This window comes from Natator depressus, chromosome 9 (genome assembly GCF_965152275.1).
Source record: "Natator depressus isolate rNatDep1 chromosome 9, rNatDep2.hap1, whole genome shotgun sequence".
Classification (NCBI taxonomy): Eukaryota; Metazoa; Chordata; order Testudines; family Cheloniidae; genus Natator; species Natator depressus.
The window spans coordinates 91,721,751-91,748,941 of NC_134242.1; the positions used below are offsets into that span (position 1 = coordinate 91,721,751).

Genomic DNA, 27,191 nt, shown 5'->3' on the forward strand with positions numbered 1-27,191 from the left:
AGCCACACACCACCATGCATTTAGCCTGTATTGTGTTCTACTACCGTTGTAATGTATTTACCTGCTCCTACCTTTAGACTGCTAACTAAGTAGGGTGCTGGCCTGATCACTGGGTACTGGTCTAACGCTTGGATGTCTTCTAAGGAAAATACTAAACTAGGGCCGGATCCTTAAAACTCTTAGTACAGAGTAAAGTGATTACTACCTTGAGTAATAAGCACTGTGCTCGATAGTAAGTGCTGACAGCAATGAAAACTAGAGAGTTTACTTATTTTGAAGTACCATGTACACCCACAGCCACATACAAATTGCTAAAAGAACAGGAGTACTTGTGGCACCTTAGAGACTAACAAATGTATTTTAGCATGAGCTTTCGTGAGCTACAGCTCACTTCATCAGACTCATTTTCCATTGAATGCATCCGATGAAGTGAGCTGTAGCTCACGAAAGCTTATGCTCAAATAAATTGGTTAGTCTCTAAGGTGCCACAAGTCCTCCTTTTCTTTTTGCGACTACAGACTAACACGGCTGCTACTCTGAAACCATACAAATTGCTGTAATGTTTGCCGATGGAATCAGTGATTTTTAAACTGGTTATCTCTATCCCATTTCCTTCTTTACTGTTTGTTAACACTCCTCCCCTATACAAACATATAGTGAGTAGCGAATTCACACCTCAGTGTAACTGCCAGCTACCACGATGGCATCTGAGTCACTGATCAGTTTCAGTCATTGACCTTTGTTGCTAATTAAGCATAATGTACATACTGTATACAATATCTGACACTCTCACTGTCATCAAGGATACTATCAGATTCTAGCGGCAATATGATCCTCAATTCTGTAATGAAGACCCCTAGATGATTTTTAAATCCGTTGATATCAATTAGTAGCTCAGCTCACATACAGAAAGAAATTCAACTGGTGAGAGAGTCAGCCTTTCACAGTGGAGCACGGTTTGTCAATCTTTGGACACGTACATAAAATCTAATTAAGATGTTATAAAATTTTACAGAAGAAGAAATGACTGGCTAGACTTTGTTCAACAGGCATAATAATTCGTGGTGTGGATCTGCTATGTCTACATTGAAAAAAAAGCCTCTTCCTGATCAAATACAATTTGTAGTCGTTGGAAAGTTAACAGAGGGAAGTCTTGGTTCCCTCTCACGCCTGCTTTCTAGCTCCAAATTATTTTTCAGCATTACGAACCGAAACCTACAAGCCTGTTCTATTACATGTAATCTGAATATTACAAGTCCTCCCATTGAAATCAAAGGGCAGCTCACAGTAGTAAGCACTATACTTTCTATTGTTCTAAAGGATCAAGTTTTAGCATAGTATTTTCCAGACCAGACACCCAGACACAGATCATTACCACAAACTTGGTTTAACAATGCAAACTTAATATGAAATACTTGGTAATTTTTGTACATATTTTTGGTTAGCTCAACATATCATAAGAAGTTCTGTGAAGTGGAGTTGAAAATCCTGCTGACATGATCCCACTTTACTTTTTCTCCACTCCATTTTATGTCATCCTTTTGTCTCTACTTTTCCCCATTAGCCAGTAGATCATTAGGTCAGAGGATTCGTGGCCAGAGATATTAAAACAAATTAAACAACTGTTTTGAAGACCAAGCACCAATGCAGAACATTCTTTGAATAATGAAATGTTTAAAGCATCTTTCCCATCAAGTCACTGCTGTGAAACTATAACTATTTTATGGGATGTCTGGGTATGATAGCTGGATGTGCTATGGGATTCGCTCCCTCCCACATTAAACATGCAGAGGTTTTTAACTTTTTAAAAACTAAAGATGCTGCAAAATTTTAGCTCTCCAAGGGTATTTATTGGCTTGTTTTTATAAATTTTACTTTTTAAAACCACAATTGAGAGAAGAGGCTTTTTAAAAATGTTTTACTATTTAAATTAAGCAGATCTCAGCATTGATTTCCAGGGGGCTTTTCACATGCTTAGAGTCAGGCATGTGCTTAAGTAGCTGGCTGAATCAGGGCCTTAGACAGTTGTTCTGCATTTCATGAGATCTGGCTTTTGGCCATAATAGGGCCTAATCTAGTGCCCACTGAAGCATCTCTATTAATTTCAGTGGGTGCGGAACAAGCCCATGTTGAGGAAAACATAGATGGGTTTGATTACTTATTGATTAGAAGTGTATAATATGGGTGTAAGGGCCCAATCCTGCAAGCCCACTACACCTAAAACTTCTAGGTATTTTCATTGAAGGGCCACATACAGAGGTTTTATAGGATTGGATCTGTGTAGACATTTATTGCATACTCCCCACCATGGTATCATAGGCCAGTCTCTAGGACTCTTGTGGCATGTTCTAAATCAATTTACTTAAGAAGCTGTTCTTTTTAAAGTTTTAAGATTTGCATTGGTTCTGACTGCCAGTCATGTGTGCAACCATGACAAACAAGTGTAGAACTGAAGCAAAGAGGCAGATACGCTAAGCCTCCGCATTAAAATATTGCACCAGTTTCCTCCAGCAAGCACCACACAAAGAATTGCTTCTTTGGACTCAGTCTCCAGACCGAACAAGGTTCAATTCAATACTCAAACACACGCTTAATTTTAAGCGCATGAGCAATCCCATTGATTTAATGGGATTACTTGTGTGCTTAAAATTAAACCTATGTTTAAGTACCTTCCTGAATCAGGCCCAAGTGCAATTGTTTGGCCTTGGAGTCCAATTTCTGTCCCATGTAAGTCCATGGGAGTTTTGCTACTAATTTAAATAAAGCAGGATTTGGTCCTTCAAATGCAAGAACTACTTTCATTATGCCACCCCTAGGATTGAAGAGCAGTGCAACAGTTCTGAGAAGTGAAGACCAAGAACGTCAGTTCACATTTAACAGATCATTCTGTATATTCATTTAAATGGATACTTTACAAAATGTCACGTTTTCCAATCAAATCATTTATTTAAATTCCAGGTTGAAGTGACATTCTTTGTCACAGGCACAGCAGGCACAGACACCATTTGATTGATCCCATTAGAAGGGCTTGCATTATAAAAGTCATCTGTTTTAAAAAAATCCCAAACCTAACAATACAATTTGCATCCACGTGAAAGGTGTACAAATGCTCTGAAGTTCTGTTTGGCTTTGGAATGGCTGAATCATTTCTGAAACAGTTGTTCTCCATCCAGATTTGTCTATTTTAAAAAGTCATTAAATTCTTGAATGAGTCATTAGCAAAACAATTCACATGTTGTTAAACTGATTTCTCAAATGTGATCATAATTTTGCCTCATCTGATGGATGCAAGTTCAAGATTTACAAAGGGCCACATTCTTAAACCAGGGCAGAATTTTAGTAAGTCAGGATATTTGGAAGTGCAGGATTTGGCCCAAAGCGTATTTTTGGGCTCTCCCAGCTGCTTGTTTTGACAGCTTCCAATCCCCATCGCCCACCTACCATAGTCCCACAATTCATCCTCTTATATTTTCAAAGCAAATTGAAAATGAAAGATTTTCAAAAGAATTACTGTGGGATGCCTGTAACAGAAATCCAGAAAACAAATGCAATTCAACTTTAATATTTCTAACAGAGGGGCGGGGGGGAAATCGAAGCCTGTACCTTCTCATTCAGCATTTTATTTTTTTTCCCTGTTCAAACTCCCACAAAAATCATCCCAATTCATAAAAGGATCTATCTACTCCATTTCACACATTCCCTTAAGAAACTACTTCAACGTTCAGAAGATGTTTTTATTTAACAAGCTATTAAAGACCTCTGTGAACAGAACAGTAACTGAAAAGGTCTTCTGCAGCAGCACAAGGCAATAAATAAATAAATAAATAAATAAAACCCCAAAAAGTCACAGGCTGAAACTGAAACAGTTCACCTTTGTCTGGAGAGCAGGATCACCCCCTCCAGGTTGAGGAAATACGTTGAAAGTGCATGCTGCTGGGGCATGCAGTATGTTTTTGCAGGCATACAGCAGAGAAACCTGGCCCACAGATGGCCTGTTCTCAGCTTTGTCAGCCACAAACAGACCTTTGAACTTTCTATTTATATAACAGTTTAGTGAGTTTAAGCCTCTTCCTGTATAACTGGCAGTTTGCTGGTTTTGCTGTAATTAGGCTACTTGTGATACATAAAATAAAAAGTAAAAACAAGAGGTTCGTTTCTCTGCAGCATGAAGTCTTCCCTTATCAGAGCCATGCAGCTTCTGCTATACTGTTACCTGCTGATTTTATTTCCTTTTGCAATTTTATATACCTGAATATGCATTTTTCCTTCTTATAGATTTCCTCTTCTTATATTGCTACTTTTGAAGGACTTAAAAATAATAGTAGCAATGACAATAAGTAAAACATAACCAATGTATCTCTTTGTTATTTGTAGTGTTGAAAGGCTGGTTCTATATCCTGGGATTATTGGGTTGGGGTTTTTTTTGTTTTTGTTTTTTTTTTTTGTTTGCTAGCAGTTGATTAATAGCATCGCCTCCTTCTTCAGTAAGCAGGTTCAAATGTAGCCACATGGTCCCAGGACACTTCAAGATTTCATTTACTTGGTTACCACAGACAAGTGTGGAAAACGATTTAAAAGAAGAAATTTGATTTTTAACAGCAAATGGTCTCCTTGGTGCACACAGCCGGTCAAGCTTTTCATTCTCTCTCTCTCTCCCTTCCCTTCTCCTCTCATAGAATAGTGCATATTAAATGTAAACCCAGGTGAACATTATGGAATCTGAACAGACTTGAGCTTGGCCAGAGTTTAGATCCATTAAAGGTGCCGGGGGGGGGGGGGGTTGTTTTCTTCTTCTCCTATTTCTGAAATCTGGTGTGATAGCCTCTGGGGCACTTTTGACCTTCCACTGCACATTTCATTAACTCTGAACCACATATTTTTTAAAAAAATAGAAATAACCACAAGAACCCAACAACTAAATTCTTTACTAAATTCCACAAAAATCCTCATTACTGGCTACTGTGAGAACTCTAATAACAGGACACTGGAGGTCTGATTCTGCAGTTTTTACCCAGGTAGCTCTCCCACTGATTGGGCTGAGTGCCACAAGTGAATTTAAGAACATGTCCCCTGGCAGCACACTTTACAGCTTTGACAGTTCTTGATATAGTAGCCGAGGAGAAGTCACTACAGAGAGATACCTCCCATGGAGGGAAAATAAAAATGCAAATAGCATTTTCTGGGATGCTTCGAAATATTCTGGAGTCATTTGCTGATGAAATGGTGATTAGTGGTAGACTCACACCCTTCACACCTCTATGAGTGCTGCTACATACATATGACCATTCAAATGACTGTCAATCTTCATATTTCACTGGTTAACACTAATGCTCTGCCATATTTGTACTCTCACTTTGTTTATATACATAATTTACACACACACACACACACACACACACACACACACACTCACTCTTTGGACTTGATTTTGCCTTCTTTGTAGCCCAAAACTCCAGCTGAGATCAATGAAAGGTTTAGGGGTGCAAGGAATGCAGGACTGGATCCTTATTGGCCTTATAAATAATAATGAAACACTATTTTAGGAAATGTAAATTTATAAACAAAAGGAAATGAGAAGCACTACTTCAACATGTGCATAAGTATACATACTATATTATTTTGTATACTTGCATATAAATATTATATATGCAGTGTATTGCATATTTATATACACACACAACTTTTTATGTGTTTATGGACACACACACATTGTATTGTGTGCACATGCAAGAGAGTTGTATGTAGGTATTTTGATGGGCCAAATCCAGCTCTTTATTCACACAATAGAACTACTTGCCTGAGTAAGACAAGTGGTAATATAAATGAAATTATGTTCATATATACAATACATATAATTATACACATGTATACAGTATTGCATATATGTATACTCACGCACACACATACACAATTAATTATGGGCTAAATCCAGTTTGCCTTACTGCTGCAAGTGTATCTCTCTCTCACACACATTATTTTATACACATGTACATAAATTACACATATATGGGCCAAATCCAGCCTGCCATACTCATGTAAGTAATCAAACTGAGTGAATGTACGTATCCATCCACACAGTACACAGCATGTAATATATAGAGTTTGCATAGATATAGAATACTTAGAAACAAACACAGTCATAAAGTAGAACATGTGTTAGGGTCCATTGAGTTAAGAACACTAGATTTCTTTTAAAACAATAATTTTCACTATAAGTCACGTGAATGACAACCATAGAAAAAGAGGAAATATATTATTAATATTTTATGCAAAGACGGAGACACAAGACTTTCCTTCCTTGTGAGGGAAGGGAGGGGAGGGACATCACTAAATGTACATAAGACCATATTCAGATGAAAATAAGTTATTAAACAAACATTAAACTCAATATCTGCAGTGTACTTAGTATTTGAACTACACCCACATATTCAGTTGTAACAGCTTCTATTAAATTAATGATGTTACCCACACCATAAATTAGGCAAATTGTATGCAAATACTATTTGAATAGTAATACAGTGGTTATCAGTTGTCTGCAAAATAAATTAGTATAGCAGAGTAAAGATAGTGTGCAGAGCATAATATTTAATTGAGCACTAATTTTATTGTGATTATTACTTTTTAAACAACAGCAGCATGGTTATTAAACGATCTAACGCATAAAGCTCTGGTTTATGCAGAGCTGGTAAAACACAGCACAAGATCCAAAACGCCTGCTAACAGATTAATATTGATATAGTATAATTTATGGTTCCGAGGATTTACTTCTAAATTGCTGTAAAATAAAACGTGACAGGTATTTGAGTTCTGATTATTTTGGGTTTTCAACTAGAGCAGATACAATATGTTTGGCACAATAATAGCCGTTAGCTAAAGATATGCTCTTTTTCACAGGCATTGCTTAAAATATCAATAAAGTAAAGTGAACCCTTGTGCAGAATATGCAGTGTGCACAGACATACACATGTCTGTATGGGCATTCAGAGATGAGGGCTGCAAATACAGTATTTTATTCTCTTTCCTTGTTGTCAAACTAGCCTAACTATATGTAATCAGCCGGTAACCAATTTTGAATTCTATCAGACACGGTAAGAAAAAAGCAACTAATTTATTCTGAGTGAAGAGAAAAATAAAACATGCACTATGCCACAACAAAGACCAAAAAAATCATATTCCTATTAACAGACCACGTGAAAGCAACAAAAGTTAAATGCTACACAAGCAACAACTTTTCTGCCACTGGTCACCCACTGAAAAATTCCTCCACATTGACTCTTTTACAACACGTTTACAATATTTTAGACTGATGCACCAACCTTCCCAAGGCGAGTGCCCATTTGCCAAGCAATAAAACCTAAAGTGTCCCCCCCTCAAAAAAAACCCCCTCAGACCTATTATAAAATATCACCTGGGACTGATCTTTCCTCTTCCAAGACTAACTTCAATAATAATGCTTTACCTTGAATAGGACAGCAGCAAAATTAAAAAAAAAAAAAACCACACACACACACACACACACATACTTAAACCGTGCAATTCAGGGAAACTACAGTGGCATTTCTCATAATGAGGGGGAATACTGTCACTGACAGCAGTAAACAGTACATTAGACAAGCCACGATCTTGGAGAAAAAAATTTCCCCTCTTTAATTCGCTGGGTTTCTGTTGTGTTTAAACGTTGCAAGGCTTAGCCACCCATCTATCCAACTTAACCCATCGATCCAAGGAAATACTAGGTGTCCCTGCCAGTCAAAGGCATGCAAAAGCGGTTAATGAATAAAACCCACCAGGAGCAGGGGGATGGGGGAGGCATGGCTTTTCTCCCTAACATCAATGCATGGCAATCCCCCCACCCCGTTTCCACTGCACTCTTTCAACTTGGACCATCAATAGTATTAGAAAAAGAAAAAAGTCCTTGTATATTACAGCCACGCATCCCACTTCCCGACAGCAAGTCACAACCCAGCCACAATCCGTAGGTGGTTTAAGCAAGTGAGCAAGGATGGGGGGGGGGAGCTTTATCCTTCCAACAAAGGCTAAAATACAGCGGGGGGAGAGGAAGGGGGGGGAGACGAATATTGGTATTAAAAAGAAAATCAAAACCTACCACTGCTGCTCTAAGTCCCAGTCCCTGAAAAAGTCGAATAGATCCATCCCGATCTGATGGGGGAGACTCAGAACTGCCCCCCCCCTTGCCCTGCCCTCCCCAGCCGGGCTAGAAGTGGCCGGCCAGCATAGGCAGCAATTGCATAAGGTGACTTGTCTTCCCCCAACCCCACCCCCCCACCCCGGCCCACCCTCCCCCCCTGCTCGCACTACGCCAGGCTGGAGGCTGCTCGCACAGCGAAGAACCCGCCGCTGCTCGCTCCGGCCGCCGCCAGCAGCCTGGCTGGGAGAGGCAGGCAGCGCACCGGCGGCAGCAGCATCGCGCACACACACACACACACACACACACACCCCACAAGGGGAGGAGCCTGGGCAGCCAGAAGCCACGACATGGAGCCAGCACGTTATCAGCTCGAGGATCTGGCAGAGGCTGACAGCCACCACCCTGGGGGGCGCTGGGCTTCCAACAGCTGGGGGAGGCTGGTCACTGAGGACTGGTTGCTCTTTGCAGGCTGCAAGGCTCTGGTTCTCTCTCTCACACACACACACACACACACACAGAGGTCCCCGACCTCCAGGGGTGCAGATGGAAGTAGCCTGCCAAAGAGGGGCTGTGAAGACCATGCACAGGGCCTGACTCAGGCCAGCATCCCCCCCTCCGCTGGCTGCAGCGTTCCTCACGCGCAGCCTAATGAGCTTCACTAGGTCGAGAGCGTCCTGGCTGGCCTTGGGTGGAAGAAAAATAGAGGGGTTGTCTAGAGTGTAATCGGTCGCAGCGGACTCCCCCGAGGACGCAACCCGGGCAACGGCTGCGCGAGGACAATCATGAGGGGAGGTGGGCCCACGCTTAGGGCCCTGCGGAGGCCGTTAGCGAGGACCCACTCTTGGCCCCAGACTGCCGTGGAGCATGTGAGGCAGAAAGGTCACGCATTTCCCCATCGAGCAATAGATGGATAGATTATAAAGTCGGAAGGGACCGCTGGGATAGTCTAGACTGACCTCCTGTGTACCACAAGCTGTCGGACTTCCCTGAATTAGTTCCTGTTTGAGCCAGCGCCTACCTTTGAGAAAAACATCCATAGCTTGAAGAAAAAACAGGAAGTCGTATGCTAGATTGGAGCTTCATTTACTGGTGAAAGAGCCCTCTGTCCCCCACAGACTTTCCTGTAGGCGCCTTCCTCTCATCCCAATGGACAGGGATAAAGAGACCATACTCATCCACGGATATCCCCAGAATAACCCTCCCACTGCTCAAGGGCAAAGGCATGAAACAAATTCTAAGCTCCATTAACTAGCAGATGGGAGGGGGAGGGGGGTTTTATTTCTCCCTGCCCACCCCCCACCCCCATTGATCCATTCTTTCCTATTCTGGTTCACAGACTGTGCCCATCATCATGATACTGAATTGACTTCCAAGTAGTGACTCACATCTGTTGTGTGTTGCCTCTTCTCCATCTTTTTCCACCAGGGTTACTTGGCACGTGGGATTTTTTTTTCAGTTTATGTGTGTGCGCACGTATCTGTGAAGACAACGCCAAAGAAGTGCTCTTTTGGGCCCTGGTCCTCAGCAGAACAACTCACATGCTCAGAGTTATTCATGTGCTTGTGGGATTTGCTGAGATATACCTTGGACTGAGTAGTCGTGAAGTCTGAGGTGATTCTCAGTTCCTGCGGAGGCGAATCCCAGAGACCTGGACCAGCTCTTGAGGAAGCTCAGAGTTCTGCTCTTCAGCTTTGCAGTAGACAGTTCCATTGTATCAAAAGAGCAGAGCTGTCAGTGCTGGTCAAGATCCTGGAGTCAGAGGTAGGCCCAAGCTATTTACTGCGGGAGGTGGGGCCAGCAGGCAGGAGAAGACTGAGACCTTGAGCTTGACCCAGGAGAATAGATGACCTATGCAGCTTGGCATGAAGGTCAATACATGAAGTCACTCGCACATCAACAGAGAAAGTCAGTTCTGGATCTGGAATTTCCTCATGGCTACTGTTGCTACCTGGGCATCCAGAAATAGTGGGAGATCCAGTGAAACCACTAAGTTGTGAACATGAGTACAAAAGACAGGCAGAGTCTCTCAACCAAAGGAGCAGATATCATCTCCCACTTGTACAAGGTGTCTTCATCATGGTGTTAGTATCACCTGGATTGAAACTCAAGCAGTTTGTCCTCATGCAAGTGCACTAATCACTGGATATGCTGCAGTGTCCAGGTGCAGTGAAACCAAGTCATAGAAACCCATTCTGTTTCATTTATAGAACTCAGATGTTTTACACGGATTATCTTTATCCCCACGGGGGAAACTGAGCAGGTGAACAAATTGCCCAAGGCTTATTCAGCCAGTCAATGGCAGAGTGGGTAACCCAGTCTGACTCCAAGTCCTGTATCCTCCGTCTGACCCCAGCCATACTGCCTGCTCATGGACGATACAATACAAATGTTATAATCATTTGTTGATACACAGATCCTGAGAAAAGGTTCCGGGACTGCTAAGCTATCAGTGAGAGTTAGAGCTGAGACTCCGAACCTTACCTACCATTCTCTAAAAATTGTAAATTTAGTTTAGCACTATCCTGCTGGTCCCTAAAAAATTTCGACTTGAGCAAAAATGGTGCAGCTGACTTTAAATTACAGTTACACTCAGTAAAACCCATGGCCCTGTTTCCCTTTGCCCCTGGCAGGGTGAACAGATGCATGCAGCATTTCCTTCTCATGTCTCTTAGCTGACTGTTCCCTCCTTGCAAATAGGCACTGACATAGCATTGCCAGCCCCAAGATTACAAAAATCATGAGTTAGGCCTCAAAAAATCATGATCGATTACATTAAAAATCATTGTTTGTTTTTAAATGGTAAATATGGGGTTCATTTTCTTGTCTTCTGGTTTTTTAACTTTTAGGGTGCACTCAGGGTCACATTTTGAAGTTTTCAACCATAAAAGCCAGAAAATTACTTGTAAAAAAAAATTAAAGCTGTGATCTTTACCTAAGTCACATGACTTCAGGAGCTGGGGCTTTAAGAAAAACATCAAATATCACATGAGATTTGGCAATGGTGTTCAAATAGCAAGGTTCTTGCAAGTTTCAGCATCCTGCCTCTATATACCAAATAGAGGAAGGGCCCTTTGGAACAGAATTATTATTGAATAGCTCTATGGTCATGACCACATGTTGAAAACACTTTCCAGTTATGACAGCACTTTCTTGGAAGAGCCTTTCTGAATCCTTTAGAAACTAACACAAAATAGTCTCTAAAAGGAGTATCAGGAGTGATTCCATCAAAGACGAGGAGAGGAAAATCCAGTGCTAGCAGACCACCTTGTTACTCTCCGTAAGGTCAATGTTAAAGTCAACCTTCTCTTAGAATTTTGCCTCTTGGATCTACAGAAATTGCTAACTCCAGCACCTGTGCCAGGAGGTCAGTCCATGAGGCAGGCTTTATGTTGTCAGGGCTCTAACCATTCACTTTTTATAGAAAAATATTTATTGTCAGCTTGTCTTTGGAGGCCAGCGGGGCTAAACCCCACGAATAATGCCACAGCTGTCAGCCTCAGAGACACCATGAGGTGCATCTGATGTTCTCCATGGTGTAGTTCCATCTGCCACCACCAGGGGCCCACCTGTTTGGTGAGGTGCTGCTTCAGCCCCTGGAGCGTACAGCATACCTGGCTGTCGCTGAGGAACTTCTGGCCCACAGCACATAGGTTGAGAGCAGTAAAGGCAAGGGCAGCAAAGACAAAACAGGCTTCCGGGGGGGCTAATTAAAGTCTGAAGCAAAGAGTAAAAGGATACAACACAGCTCCGGTGCTGCAGCTGCGCCATTGTAGCACCGTAGCATAGACACTTCCTACAGCAATAGAAGGGGCTTTTCCATAGCTGTAGTTATTAATCCACCCCCTTGACAGGCAGTAGCTAGAATTCTTCCATTGACCTAGCAGTGTCTATACCAGGGCTTAGGTCAGCTTAACGACGTCTGTCCGGGTTGTGATTTGTCACACCCCTGAGCGATGTAGCTAGGTTGGCCTCAGTTTTAGGTGTAGATCAGAACTCAGACTGGCAGGAATAAAAAGAAAATACCCTGGGCTCGGGCACTGATAGGACTACATCTCCCATGATGCATTCTGGTCTCCTCTGTTGGAGAACGGATGTGATGGATCATGGGAGATGTATTTTGGCCATGGAGTATCCCCAGCCTGTTGAGGAAAATGGGGACATGAAGCAACCAAACAACAATGCCTATGATGCACCATAGCAGCATTTCCAAATAAAAATATTTAGATTTTTGCACATTTGCTATTTGGATAAAAAAAATCAAAATTTTCTGTAGAAAGCAGACACGTCACAAAAAAATTCCATTTAATCAAAAACCCAATTTTCCATCCAGTATGTTTTAATGGAAAATACTTGACCAGCTCTATTGTGGAGCACATATTGAAGACATTTGGGTTTCAGAGGAAGGAAAGTCCAAGTCACTTTCACTGGCCATATTTCACTGTAAGGCAGTGATTGATTTTGCCCCATTTTGAGTCTAATTTATACAGCACTAAACACTGTATAAGTATATGTAAACTGAGAATTTAAGCCATTTTACATAAAGCATACAGATAATTTAATCTTAAATGTATTCATGTAAATATTAACATAAATCTAACATTAGCACACATTTGCTCAGCCCTGCTGACTAAGAAAGCAGTGATTTACTTTGCTGTGTAAGTCATATGTAACCTTACACTGTGGTTTAGGAAAAAAACATACAGAGCCAAGATGTGTTTGTAGTGTTCGGCCCTATCCTGCATGCCTTCCATGCCTTGAACACCCACATGGATGTCAATACGAGTTTTAGTGCACAGAACATGCTATCACTAGGTTAACACAGACACTTTATTTTATTGCCTTTTTTAAATGTAACTAATATATCCATGCTGCCTGTAAGAAATCACGGTATAATTTATTTAACTGAGCATAGCTATTTCCTTCTTCTAGCTGATGCTCCTATTTTTATGAGACTAGAACCATTCAATACAATATTTCCCCTGAAAACTTACCGGTAAAGTTTTCTCATTGTGGCAAAAGGGAATGTTCTCAACATTAGTACTCTATTCTGTAGGATTCTCTAGGCTCTTTATGAAAATACAAACTCAACATTTTCTAAACACTAGACCTTACAGTGGCAAGCTGTTAAATTCAGACAACCCCCACCAGAGGTATATAAAAACAACAACAGGAAAACCAGAGAATGGTCTAGATAAAGTCACAAAACCTCTGTGGCTTTGCCAAAATAAGGTGAGGTCTGGATGGTCCTGTAAAATTAATATTAGAGCCTGCCGAAACCAGAGCAGCATGAAATGCGCAAATATCAGGGTATTTAACAATCTGATTTTTTACAAAATGTCATGGAAATGACTGAGTGGCTATGCAAATTGGTAATGGGATATGGCGTTCTTCTCCTCCATGTCACCAGAATCCATGGCAGCTCCCTGAGGGCTTGTCTATACTTCCGGCTAAATCCGCACTGCTGTGATCATTGCAGCGGTTTGGATTTAGCAAGTCTAGTGAAGACAAGCTAAGTCGATGGTAGAGCACTCTCCCATCGATGTCTGTACTCCAGCTCCCCAAGCGCCAGAAGTTAAGCCCTGGTCTACACTATGAGTTTAGGTCGAATTTAGCAGCGTTAGGTCGATTTAACCCTGCACCCATCCACATGACCAAGCCTGTTTTGTCGACTTAAAGGGCTCTTAAAATCGATTTATGTACTCCTCCCTGGCGAGGGATTTAGCAGTAAAATCGACCTCGCAGGGTCAAATTTGGGGTAGTGTGGATGAAATTCAATGGTATTGGCCTCCGGGAGCTATCCCAGACTGCTCCATTGTGACTGCTCTGGACAGCACTCTCAACTCAGATGCACTGGCCAGGTAGACAGGAAAAGCCCCGGGGAACTTTTTAATTTAATTTCCTGTTTGGCCAGCATGGCGACCTGATCAGCATAGGTGACCATGCAGTCCCAGAATTGCAAAAGAGCTCCAGCATGGACCGAACGGGAGGTACTGGATCTGATCGCTGTATGGGGAGAAGAATCCGTGCAGGCAGAACTCTGTTCCAAAAGACAAAATGCCAATATATTTGCCAAAATCTCCAAGGGCATGATGGACAGAAGCTACAACAGGGACACACAGCAGTGCCACATGAAAATTAAGGAGCTCAGGCAAACCTATCAAAAAACAAAGGAGGCAAATGGTCGCTCCAGGTCAGAGCCCCATACATGCCGCTTCTGTGATGAGCTGCATGCAATTCTAGGGGGGGCTCCTACCACTACCCCACCACTGTCCGTGGACACCTGCAAGAGGGGAGTCTCACACAACAGGAATGAGGATTTTGTGGAGGAGGAAGATGAGGAGGTTGAGGATAGTGCACAGCAGGCAAGCAGCGAATCCCTTCTCCCGGCAGCCAGGAACTGTTCATCACCCTGGAGCCAATATCCTCCCAAGGCTGGCTCCCAGACCATGAAGCCGGAGAAGGCACCTCTGGTGAGTGTACCTTTGTAAATATAATACAGGGTTTAAAAGCAAGCGTGTTTAATGATTAATTTGCCCTGAAGACTTGGGATGCATTCGCGGCCAGTACAGCTACTGGAAAAGTCTCTTAACGTGTCTGGTGATGGAGCGCAAATCCTCCAGGGACATCTCCATGAAGCTCTCCTGGAGGTACTCTAAAAGACTTTGCAGAAGGTTTCTGGGGAGGTCAGCCTTATTCCGTCCTCCATGGTAGGACACTTTACCACACCAAGCCAGTAGCAAGTAGTCTGGAATCACTGGAGAACAAAGCATTGCAATGAATGGGCCTGGGCTTTGGTGGCATTCAAGCAACATCCGTTCTTTATCTCTCTGTGTTAGCCTCAGAAGGATGATATCATTCGTGGTCACCTGCTTGAAATACGGGAAATTTGTTTAAGGGGACATTCAGAGGTGCCCGTTCCTTCTGGGCTGTTTGCCTTTGGCTGAAAAGAAATCATACCTGCTGTTAGCCATGCGGTGGGGGGCGTCCCATTCATGCTGAGCTGTTCGCATTTGGCTGACAGGGATCTTCCCTGACACTAGCCATGCGGTGGGGGTGAAGCGACCATCCCAGAGAATTTGCGGGGGGTGGGGGGGTTGTGCTGCACATTCACCCTAAAACCGCAGCCCCTCCTTTTAAATGACCAACCCAACGGGCTTTGCTTGGTATAGGAAAGGAGGGCGCTGCTGTTTGAAACCATTCCCACATGTTATGAAGGTTGAAGAAGCCGAAGCCCTTTGCCTTACCATGGCTGCCTGTAAGCCGAATTCTGTTGCCCAGCCGAGCATGTGTAATGTCTCACACGAAACCAGCAGGCACTCAATAGAAGACGCAAAATGCGATCTTGTATCAAAAGCACATGTGTTATGTAATGTGAATCACTTGATTCAGTGTGAAATAGTCTTCCCTTTGTTCTCTAAAATGTATCTTTTTAAACACTACTCTCCCTTTTCTCCTCCCGCAGCTGCAAATGTTTCTATGCTCCCCCTATCATCTCCGTCCCAGAGGCTAGTGCAGATTAGAAGGCGAAAAAAATTGCACTCACGATAACATATTCTCAGAGCTCATGCAGTCATCCCGCACTGAAAGAGCTCAGCAGAATGCGTGGAGGCAAACAATGGCAGAGTCCAGGAAAGCGTTAAATGAACGCCATGAGAGGAGGGAGGAGGGCCATGAGAGGAGGCAGGATGCAATGCTGAGGCTAACGAGGGAGCAAACTGACATGCTCCGGCATCTGGTGGAGCTGCAGAAAAGACAGCAGGAGCACAGACCGCCGCTGCAGCCCCCGTATAACTAGTTGCCCTCCTCCCCAAGTTCCATATCCTCCTCACCCAGATGCCTAAGAATGCAGGCAGGGTGGCTACGGGCACCCAGCCACTCCACCCCAGAGGATTGCCCAAGCAACAGAAGGCTGGCATTCAATAAGTTTTGAACTGTAGTGTGGCCTTGTCCTTCCCTCCTCCCATCATCCACCACCTCACCCGGTGCTTCCCTTCTCACCCACCCCTCCCGAAGCTCAGGTCAGGCACAGTTGAAAATCCAACACTTTGGCTGGATTTGAATCGGTGACATAGAGGAGAAGATTGTTTTGTGGGTTTTAAATGTGCTGGTTAACTTCTTGTATGTTTTAAAGAACAACATTTTATTTCAGACCTGCATCCGATTGCCAACGCTGGGCCAAAGCGAGCGGCTAAGTACTAAGCCATCTGTTCTCACCCATTCCTTTGACCGAACCAATCACTTAGAGCTTTATCGTGGTTCAGACTCTCTTTCCAGCCTGGTGAATAGTGTATCATTTATGCAGCTGCAGTGCCTGTAGTAGCTTTTTACTGATTGCATGACCATATGTTACTTATGAGTGAAACCAAACCCAACACAGAATAGAAAATAAAAAAATATCGTGACATGTATGCAAAAAAACCCCACACATCCAGGAAATAGAAATGTAAAGACTTCTTCCCTCACCAAGGTTCCCACTTCCAACCATAAGTTATGTTCAACAGACAGATGCGCTTTACGGAGTCTATGGCTATATATAAAGTTGCTGAAATGTTGCCTTGCCTTCAGATTTCTATGATGGCATTCACTAATGCATTTTGCAGAAACTTAAGACCCAATAGCTCTTCCTTTTGAAAGGAAAACAGCAAGAATAATATATGGCATGTTTAAAAAAAAATCATCCTTTTTATGTCTGCCATTTCACCTTCATGTTACTTCCCCTGCTCTAGTATTATTATATTCACACTTTCAGTCTCAGCTGGGTGATTTCCCTATGCCACATATAAATATTCTTTTTCATCTTCTATTAATGCATCATATTTCTAGGATTCACATTAGTGAATTACTGGAGAGGCAGAACAATGTCATATTTCCTAAGAACCATCAAACAAGAGCGTATTCTGTTAGGCCATTCTGGGTTAACCAACAAGAAGCAACGTAACTCAAGCAGTGTCTCTTGTGAGTGTGTATAATACACACACTGATGTCCAATACTGAAGGAAAGGAATCTGGTAAGAAGCACAGGATATCGAAAGAGAGAGGCAGGTGGTACCAGTAAGATATGACATTTCAAAATAGTTAACAGTTTGAATTTTTACAAAATGTCAAGGAAACCGACTGAGTGGCTCTGCAGATTGGTATTGGGATATGGCATCCTTCTCCTCCATGTCACCAGAGAGTTCATCGCAGCTCCCTGAGGGCTTGTCTATACTTCCGGCTAACTTGTGAATTGCAAACAGTGTCCCAGGATTCCAATATGTTTCAGCAGGGGGCTTTCCTCCAGGGGAAGATAATAAATATTTTGTAAATTTGTTACAGGATGGGTACAATTCTTGTCCAATGTCTTACAAAATACGTTACAATGTATAAAATGTATTTAAAATATCTGCCTAAATGTCCATTATTTGGCAAACATACAGCATCGTATGAGTATTTTCAAATAGTCTTTTCTGGAACAATTCAGGAGGAGACAGAAAGCAGTTTTGATAGGAGAAAATATTCAGAGCCAACTACAGAAGGGGGGAGAGAAGCTGCTTCACTACGTCCATCTAAATGCTAGAAAACCAGGTGAAGCAGCAGGCACATATCCTGTATGAAAAGAGTTTCAGAGTTAGCGCATTCAAGCTGGTCATTCAAACAGCTTGGAAGGGTTCCTATAGAAAACAATATCAAACCTTTGCAGTGATTTCTTGTCATTCGAAGGATAAATATCTGGCATATTTATTTCATAAAATGTGACCCAGTCGCTAGAATGAGCATTATCCAGGCTTTTTCCTGGCAATGAGCAGCAGTGACCACGTCTTGCTTTTCTGGGAAACCTGCCAGGTGCGCTTTGAGAGGATTGAAGTGCTGATGGCAATGTCTAGAGGGTTCAATTCCATGCACTAACGGGAGGTCTGTTAAAAGGATCAAGGCCTTCATCCTCGATGAAGATGGGCTGGGAAGAGTAATAACAAAAACCAGTTGGAGGGGGGCAGGAAATGGAGATGTCTATTAAGCTCTTTCGGGACTGTCTCTTACTATGTGGTTTTGTAGTGCTCAGCACAAAGGGCCCCTGGAGCAAAATTTTCAGAAGTGCCTCAGTGACTTAGGCTCCTACTCTCATTTACAAAAGTGACTTGGAATAAAATCCTGGCCTCAGTGAAATAACTCTCATTTCAGAGTGGTAGCCGTGTTAGTCTGTATCAGCAAAAAAAAAAACCCCAAGGAGTACTAGTGGCAACTTAGAGACTAACAAATTTATTTGGGCACAAGCTTTTGTGGGCTAAAACCCACTTCATCGGATGCATGCAGTGGAAAATGTATACACACACACACACACACACACACACACACACACAGAACAGGAAAAAATGGGTGTTGCCATACCAACTGTAATGAGACCAATTAATTAAGGTGGGCTATTATCAGCAGGAGAAAAAAAACCTTTTGTAGTGATAATCAGGATGACCCATTTCAAACAGTTGACAAGAAGGTGTGAGTAACAGTAGGGGGAAAAATTAGCAAGGGGAAATAGATTTTCCTTTGCGTAATGACCCATCCACTCCCAGTCTTTATTCAAGCCTAATTTAATGGTGTCCAGTTTGCAAATTAATTCCAATTCAGCAGTCTCTCGTTGGAGTCTGTTTTTGAAGTTTTTTTGTTGGAGAATTGCGACTTCTGAAATTGAGTGACCAGGGAGGTTGAAGTGTTTTCCGACTGGTTTTTGAATGTTATAATTCTTGATGTCTGATTTGTGTCCATTTATTCTTTAGTGTAGAGATTGTCCAGTTTAGCCAATGTACATAGCAGAGGGGCATTGCTGGCACATGATGGCATATATCACATTGGTAGATGTGCAGATGAATGAGCCTCTTAAGGTATGGCTGATGTGATTAGGTCCTATGATGGTGTCCCTTGAATAGATATGTGGACAGAGTTGGCAACGGGCTTTGTTGCAAGGATAGGTTCCTGAGCTAGTGTTTTTGTCGTGTGGAGTGTGGTTGCTGGTGAGTTTTTGCTTCAGGTTGGGGGGCTGTCTGTAAGCGAGGACTGGCCTGTCTCTCCAGATCTGTGAAAGTGAGGGATCGTCCTTCAGGACAGGTTTTAGATCCTTGGTGATGCACTGGAGATGTTTAAGTTGGGGGCTGAAGGTGACGGCTCGTGGCATTGTTACTTCCTTTGTTGGGCCTGTCCTGGAGTAGGTGACTTCATTGACATCACTGGGGACAAGATTTCACCTAAGAGCCTAATTGTCACAAAGTCAATGAGACTTAGACTCTTAAGGGTCTAAATAACTTTTTGATAATGGGCTGTAAGTACTTTTGAAAAGTTTACCCTCAGTTTTGGTTGTGGCTTCAGCTATTACTATAATGCAAATAATAAATAAGAGGAGGGTGAAGGTGCTTACGAAATTACAAAAACGTAACTACTGCCTGCTCGCCGGCCTCCAAAAGCTCTCAGTGAATTGAACACAATGATAAACAAAATGTATAACTCCAATGCTGGTCTGTTTTCCTATATCACTACACCCAGGGCTTACAATATTTGGGATGGTTTCTATACTTGGTAAACTCAAAGAGCAATATTGCTGATGTTATGGGAGGAAATTGGGCATTTTTTATCCATTTTCAAATAGTAAATTATTTGTAAAGAAAGGGTGATTTGAGTTAATTTTTAGTGTTAAAGAGAACCTGAGAGTAATACTCCTGACTAGAATCAAGAAGTGTGGGAAAATGCCATAGAAATTCATCCCTACAGTCCTGTAATACCCTGCTAATATATTACTAGGCATTTCCTAAACAGGAACTGGACGTAGTACCAAGTGATGTTATACGATCTTATGTCATCAACAAATGTCCACTGAAAACTAGGCTGTGACTACACAAAATTATGAAATGAGACCTAATATTGACTCCATAATAATTACTATTGTCTAAGGGGCTACTCTGACTTATATGTTGAGCTGATATTTAAATGAATTTCATTTGTTAAAATGCCCTTTAGGATGCCCGCTACCATGCCAGAAAACTAGTTCTATAAAAGCCAGTAACAATCATTCTTGTGCTAATGTTAACACGCATTTTTCACTTACATACTGCAAATTATTAACTGTGTCATCCTGAAGAAAGCACTGCTATTGACAAAGGGAGAATATCACTTTGAGTGAAATAGCCACGCTTGGCAAGGAGTTTAAAAGCAGAAGAGTATTTATGCAAATATAGTGAGACAATTATAGCTGATCTCCATTTTATAGAAGACTAATGTCAAAGAAGAAACATAAAAAATGTATCTGGTCTTGGACTGTGCTAAAATAACTGAATGATGAAAAAAGACAATACAATAACCTACACTGCTGGATAATTTAACATCTGATAAACCTTTTATTATTAGCGATAGAAACATTGCTTTAGACAAAAGATGGGCAGAACCATGTCAGTGCTTATTGCATAAACAAATGCAAAACAGAATTAAGGAACTACTTGACAAAAGAGTAGATCTAACTGATCATGATCCACACTGTTGATAGTTCATAATGTTTTGATTTTTGAAGCCAAGAATTAACTGTCAAGGCTGTCCACACTTCTTTTGAATGAAGTCTAAACTGTACACTTACATATACCAGGCTGTGTCTTTTTTACTTTAAAACCAATCCTAAGAACATCATTTCACCACTAAGAATCAAGCTACAAAAGAAAAAAGTCACCATGTCAGTGGCTAAGCTTGTAAATTAGTTTTGGGCACTTGCGAGACACTAAGAAAAAGGAGACCAGTCAACAACAAACCAGCCAACTACTGCCGAAGGGTATTGAAAATATAGAACAATATCTATCACTCCAGGAGCAAACCTCAAGACTGGATGGAAGAACAGTTGTAAAAAAGCCAACTGCAGATCAATATAATCAGGAGACTGATTGCTCAACTTTGAGAAAATTAATCTCCCACATGTAGTGAGATTCCTTTTTGGAGTACAGTGACAAATGCCTGCTGATCTCCATAAAGTTGTCCAAGGTTGATCTGCATAAAGTTGTCCAAGGTTCCTATAAGTAAGTCCCTATAATTAGGCTCATTACTCAATATTTAGGCACATAAGGCTTCCATCAGCTTTTTTTGAGAATCAGACCATTTAGTTAGGTGCTTAAATATGAATTTAGGAACACAATTTAGGCATCATGTTTTAAAAAAATCTTGGCCTGAATCCATTGGCTGGGTAGTCAATAAAGCACAGACATTGTCACTATACCGCGAATGCCTGCATTGGCTGTAAAATGCTCTACAGAACTTCAATTTGAACTTTAAGAAAACAAAAAGTTGACTCAAATTAGAAAGTAATTTAGACCAGGTTTGTTGCCATCATTTTCTGGTCCCAAGGCATGACGAATTTACCCCCCCTCCCCGAAGGTAGTTATTTTTCAGAAAATAACTATTAAAATGATCCTATACTGATCAAATAGAATCCTAATTTTGTAACATGGATTGCCAGTTCTAGCAGTTGTTGGTTCATTAATCTGTATTAAAAAGACATCCTATTTTAATGTATAGGCTTCATGACTATACAGTTCAATTTATCAAGACCAAAAATATTATAGGATATATTTTTAAGTTAGTTTTACTCACATGTACTCTGATTTGGTCATTAAGTGATATTTATATTTCTTAAGGAAACAAGTTGGAGTTACCAACTCTTTATACTATTTTTTGTTAAGATTTCAACATGATTTTTTTAGAAATAGGAAATATATCAGTCCAACAAATCCTGTCATTACTCATATACAAAATATGATTATTCATTACTCAAGAATCATTAAAAGTAAAGTCTTGTTAAAATATTGATCATAATATATAGGGGCATATAATTTATCTGAATCAAATGAAATACATTTTCCTTCACAAGACGATGAAAGCGTGTCTCATTACTGTATTATTTCTACTTGAAGTTTCCACCATTAGTTAGTTTAATGACTCTTTGAACATTTTAATTGAGAAGATGACGAAGACTGAATAATGTTATCGTTGTCTGATCCCTAGGTAAGTTTTTCATTTAAGACAAATGAATGATTTTAGGCTTAGGCGCGATGGAAACATGCAATCAGCTGTATTAAATCCCAGTGTGCATGTATAAGGCAAAGCCCCAGATAACAAAGGGCAGCGGCTGGATAAGGAGCGGTAGTGAGAATTGGGATGAGTGAAGTAGGGGTGTCCAGGGCTTGGTAAAAGAGAGAGAAATGTGTAAGGGCCCCACCCTCCCACTGTGTTCACAGTTGGATCTCAGGACAGTAGTTCAGCAAAATGGTTTTCCATATAAAGTCTGTCCAGGTCAGTGGAAAGTCTCCCATGGGCCTCAATGTGCTTTTGGAGCAAGGCCAGTAAGAATAGATACATACTGCTAGGAGAAGACACAGGGGTGCTCTTTCTGAATCTCTATATATGAGAAAAGTGCAAATGAATATGGCAGTGATCTATTTTGCCATGGGTTTTAGGCCTCCACTCTTTCCATAACCAATGTTAATTGAAAATACATGAACTTAAAACATTTATCGGCATCTATTTTCTTCTAGAATCTTTACTGAGCATACAGAGCCAAACTGCCAACTGGTTTTAACCAGCATAACTTCCTGGACTTCAATGGAGCTACATCAGCTTATAGATGCTGAGGAAATAACCTACGTCTTTATCAGCTGTTTCATTACATCTTGTGTCCACATCAATTGTAATATGATCTCAAATCATTGGCAGCTATAAAGTTTTGCACTTAGCCATTTACTAGTTAATCCTCACAGCTACCCTCTCAAAAAGGTGGGCATCTTTATTCCCACAGAGGGAGAAACTGAAGCCTACAGAAGGTTGAGCAACTTGCCCTGTGATTCAGATCTCCCATTTTCCAGTCCTGTGCTCCAACTGCTAGACTAATTCTCATCTGTCACCTTTTATTAGCTACCAACTTCATATTTATGTTTTGAATATGTACAACAATACACAAAGTAGGTTTACCTGAGAATGTGTAATGAATATAAAAATTGTGTATATTTGATTGTATCCTGCTTCTCTACTCTTTGTGTGTCACTTGTCTACTTATACTGGAAACACTTTGAGGGAGGGACCATGGCCCAGATCCTCAAAGTATTTAGGCGCCTAACTCCCATTGATTTCTTTGGGAGTTAGGGAACCTTTGGGAACCTGGGCCTGTGTCTTTTATATGAATCTACATTGCCTATCATAATGGGCCCAATATGGTTCTCTGGACACTATGAATATTAAACAATATTAACAATTTAATCTGTAGCAGATTAAGGTACACAGTTTCATATTCATTATGTAACTTCTAGTGCACTCTTACAGACAACCTCCACCTTAGGGCCAAAATTTGCTGGACTTCTGCCACGATTAATCCCACTGAAGTCAAATGGAACTAATTGCCTGGGTGAGGCCAGCAAGATTTCGCCCATACTGACGCATTGTTTCCCCCATGTCACCCTCATTTATGAAAAAAGGTGAAAGAGAAATGTCCTTAAGTTTAAAGATATCACTTCCATTAGGCAGAAATGAAAAGCGCTGAATCTTTGAGTGCTATTCATAATACGATTTTATTAGACACATCCACGCCTAAGCCTCTGAAGAAAAACAATTTAAAACCTGGGTGGATCCATTCAGAAGTATCTTACATTTCACATAAAAAAATAAATGAAGGGTTTGATTAAAGCCCTTCATGAGTGAGATAATTTACATGATTTTCACTTTGTTTCTGATTGTTCGAAATAAAAATATATAGCTCTTTGCCTTCCTTTTTGCCTTATCCTACAGCACCTTGATTTGAACCAGCCTATGAAAATCATGCACAGGCAAGATTAAAACACAGAGATGGCAAGTGGAATGTTCCTCATTATAGCGAGTATTGCTCATATTCTCCTACACAACACAATTTATTAGTATCTAATAGAATTGTAATGTTTCTCATTCTGCATTTTTACAGCTGCATCAAAATATTAAAGTGTGAATTGCAATTAAACTCACACAGTGCTCTTAGCATAATTTCCCTTGTATTAATACTTAGCAAACCAAGTTATTGGTGTAATATTACTCTTGGTACTGGTTGTCATAAAGGGATAAAGCCTCCAAATAGTAATAAAGTAAATTTTACTGAAGAGAGCAGTCATACAAAAAGCATTGTTATTGGAGTTTTTCAATTCACTGGAGGGGGGTGGGGGGGAAGAGGGAAGAAAGAGGCTTTTGACCCTTTAAATTATAGTTTACAGGTTACTACACCAATTCACTTAATCTCTCCAAACAGGTAATTTGCTTGCTTTTTGAAAAGCACCCATGTGCAAGGAAATGCTAGTGCACTGCAGGGATGAATCCAAGATTGATTGCTCGACTCTAGTCTCTCTTAACACCACTGTGCCAAGCTCTATTTTACATGTGCCCCAAGTCTTTCAAGATTTCAGGAAAAAGGGCAGGTCAATTATTTATTTTGGACAACTTTAATTTCTATCACTTTGCCTCTGTTTAATGGAACAATTCTGGGGCTGAAGAAAATTTTATTAAGCAGAAGAGCTAAGCGAACACTCACCGACAGCCAGGGGCATATTAACTATAATGTACCAAGTAAAACTCACTGTTTGTACATAAGCCCCTATATCCTCCATCACAAACTGATCCCAACCTCTGCAGCAATGTGTCTAATTTCTATAGTACACCAGGCAACAGATCAGAAAATCTCTGGTAGCCTCAGGCCAATTGAAGAATATAGTAATTTATTGAATTAAATATGAAAGTGAATCAACAGTTGCATGATATCTTTGTGTTATTTATGGTGATATTATATTTAGTTTATTGCACTCTGTCCCTCAATTCTCAGCAGGCCATGGATTTTTGTATTTTTAGTGCAGAACTGAACTATTCAATATATCATGGAGGAAGCTGAATAAGGGACAACTGGAGCTTTTTGCACCTGGAAGGCATCAGGTCAGAACTGGGCTAAGTGTATGAGTTGGATAGTTCTGCTAGTTAGCAGCAGCGAAACTGCTATATGTTGAGATTTAAATAGCCGTCATTAGATTTCAGAGTTTGTATGATGCAGTTCACTCTAGAGCTGGTTGGGAATTTTTCAACAAAAGTTTTCCACTGAAGAATTCAGATTAATCAAAACTGGAACTTTTTGCGGGAGCATCTTAGTTTTGATGCGAGTTTTTCTGGGAAGGTTTCTGAGGTCCAGGATGGAATTTCTAGTCAAAACAAGAGAGAAAATAAACCATCTCCAAATAGCCAATAGCCTGGTGGTGAAGACACTCACCTGGGATGTGGGAGAGCTAGGGATTTGAACCTGGGTCTTTCTTATGCCAGATGAGGGCATTATCTATCAGGCTATTGGCTATTCTGGGGCAGGTTGCTTTTACTCTCTACTGCTGGAGATGTTCCGCTTTGGTTGCATAATTAACTATTCATTTGGCCAGAGACTGAGAGAGAGACTGACTCAGATTTTTTTTGCAGGACTGAAAAGCTTTTTTCTGCCCAGCTCTAGTTTACAACTCTTAGAGAACAAGTGAAATCCTGACCCCACTGAAATCGGTGGGAATTTTGCCATGGTCTTCAATGGGACCAGGATTTGACACTCTGTTGCAGGCTGGCTGTTGGCTCAAGAAGCCAGCTGAACACTGGTTTATTCTGCTCACATTTGCAGTAAATTCTACAGCCATCAGGGTGGTGATGCTGCCAGCAACATTACATGACTTTGGGCGGGGATATGGACTTTTTCTCCTTTTCCATCCTAAACACATACTGATGCACTGGATGGCACCTAGATTGCTGAGCTGAGGGTAGACAATCTAGGGTGACTGGCTGAGTGACCTCCATCCGCCTCATCTCCGACCTAGGTCCATTCTCCTACCATCTGGCTCTGTGCTTTCCTAAGGGGTAAGGTCACATGCAAATGGCAAAGACTTTGCCTTTCAGCCAAAAGGTATATACCCTGCCATCTATACTATCAGAGAGAGGCACAGAGGCTAAGTTAATAATGTCCTCTGTGGCTGGGTTAAACTGAAGAGAGAAAAAAAAATCAGGGATTGGTGGAGATCAAACTATTTGTTAATGTTAAAAACCAAAAACGTAAAAATCATCCCAATGCAGCAATCTCTGCTCAAGGGAGGCCTGACACTAGAAGGGATTCCAGCAAGGTGGGGATGTTTGAACAGGAAGCTCTTGAGACCCCCTCTTGTACCTGGCAAGAAACAACATGGGCTTCATGACACGCAAGCAATGTTTATCCCAAAAGCTAGGGTTAGATTGTCTTGAAAACTCTCCAGACAACATTAGCACAAGAGAATTAACTTCTTGGTAAACATGAGGATTAATGCAGCCCAGTCAATCTGCAATAGGGCTGGATTGCAGCCATTGACTGAAAGCAAAGACAAATGTTAAAAGGTCAACTTTCTTACACTAAAAATAAGATGAAGTATATTTTAAAATGGAGGTTTTCAAGCAAACTCTCTTTGTTCATTTCTGAATGGACTGGAAGTTAGCAGGAACACAATTTGTATTACAGACAATGAGCAACTATTGCCTTGCAACTTGCATCCTCATTTACGCCAGTGCAAAGTGTGTGTAAAACTCTTCCACATTAAAACTCACTTTGCACTCCGGTGCAAATGACTGCACAACAGTGAATCAAGCCCCAAAACTCCAACTCAGACCTCCCCCAAATCAGGGATCAATAAAAGAATGTTTTTATCTCTGTTATAAGTTACATTTATTGCTGCAATTGCTGTCAGAACATTTTTAGCTGTGGTAGGCTTGCTGCATGATACATTACTGGTGACAGATCCTGTGATCTGTATGGTTTTAACATGGGTGTCTATATCACATCCGTAGAAGAATGCCATCTGTAGTGCCTGGGATTCACTGTATCATTCACAAACTGCCAAGATAATCTTGTCATTGCAACGTGTCACACATTATTTTTCCCTGTTACACTTTATCTCCTTGAAGTTTTCTCTCTCCAATCAGAGCTACGAGTTACTGGCATGGTGGCAAAGCTTTCACAAGTAATGAAAAAGCCTGACCTGCCACTACA

The 27,191-nt window shown here is 41.2% G+C and overlaps 1 protein-coding gene across 2 annotated transcripts in view; it reads right to left on the minus strand.

Moving 5' to 3' along the window:
• AFF2 (ALF transcription elongation factor 2) overlaps positions 1-27,191 on the minus strand; it is a 437,890-nt gene that overhangs the window by 397,193 nt on the left and 13,506 nt on the right. The window contains exon 1 of one of the 2 annotated variants that reach the window (XM_074962633.1): positions 8,108-8,255. The exons of the other annotated variant lie outside the window; for it this stretch is intronic. Within the exon in view, the coding sequence (XP_074818734.1) occupies positions 8,108-8,154 (47 nt within the window). The 5' untranslated portion in view covers positions 8,155-8,255. Of the gene's footprint in view, positions 1-8,107; positions 8,256-27,191 lie in introns of those variants that run through there. 2 annotated transcript variants of the gene reach the window in all.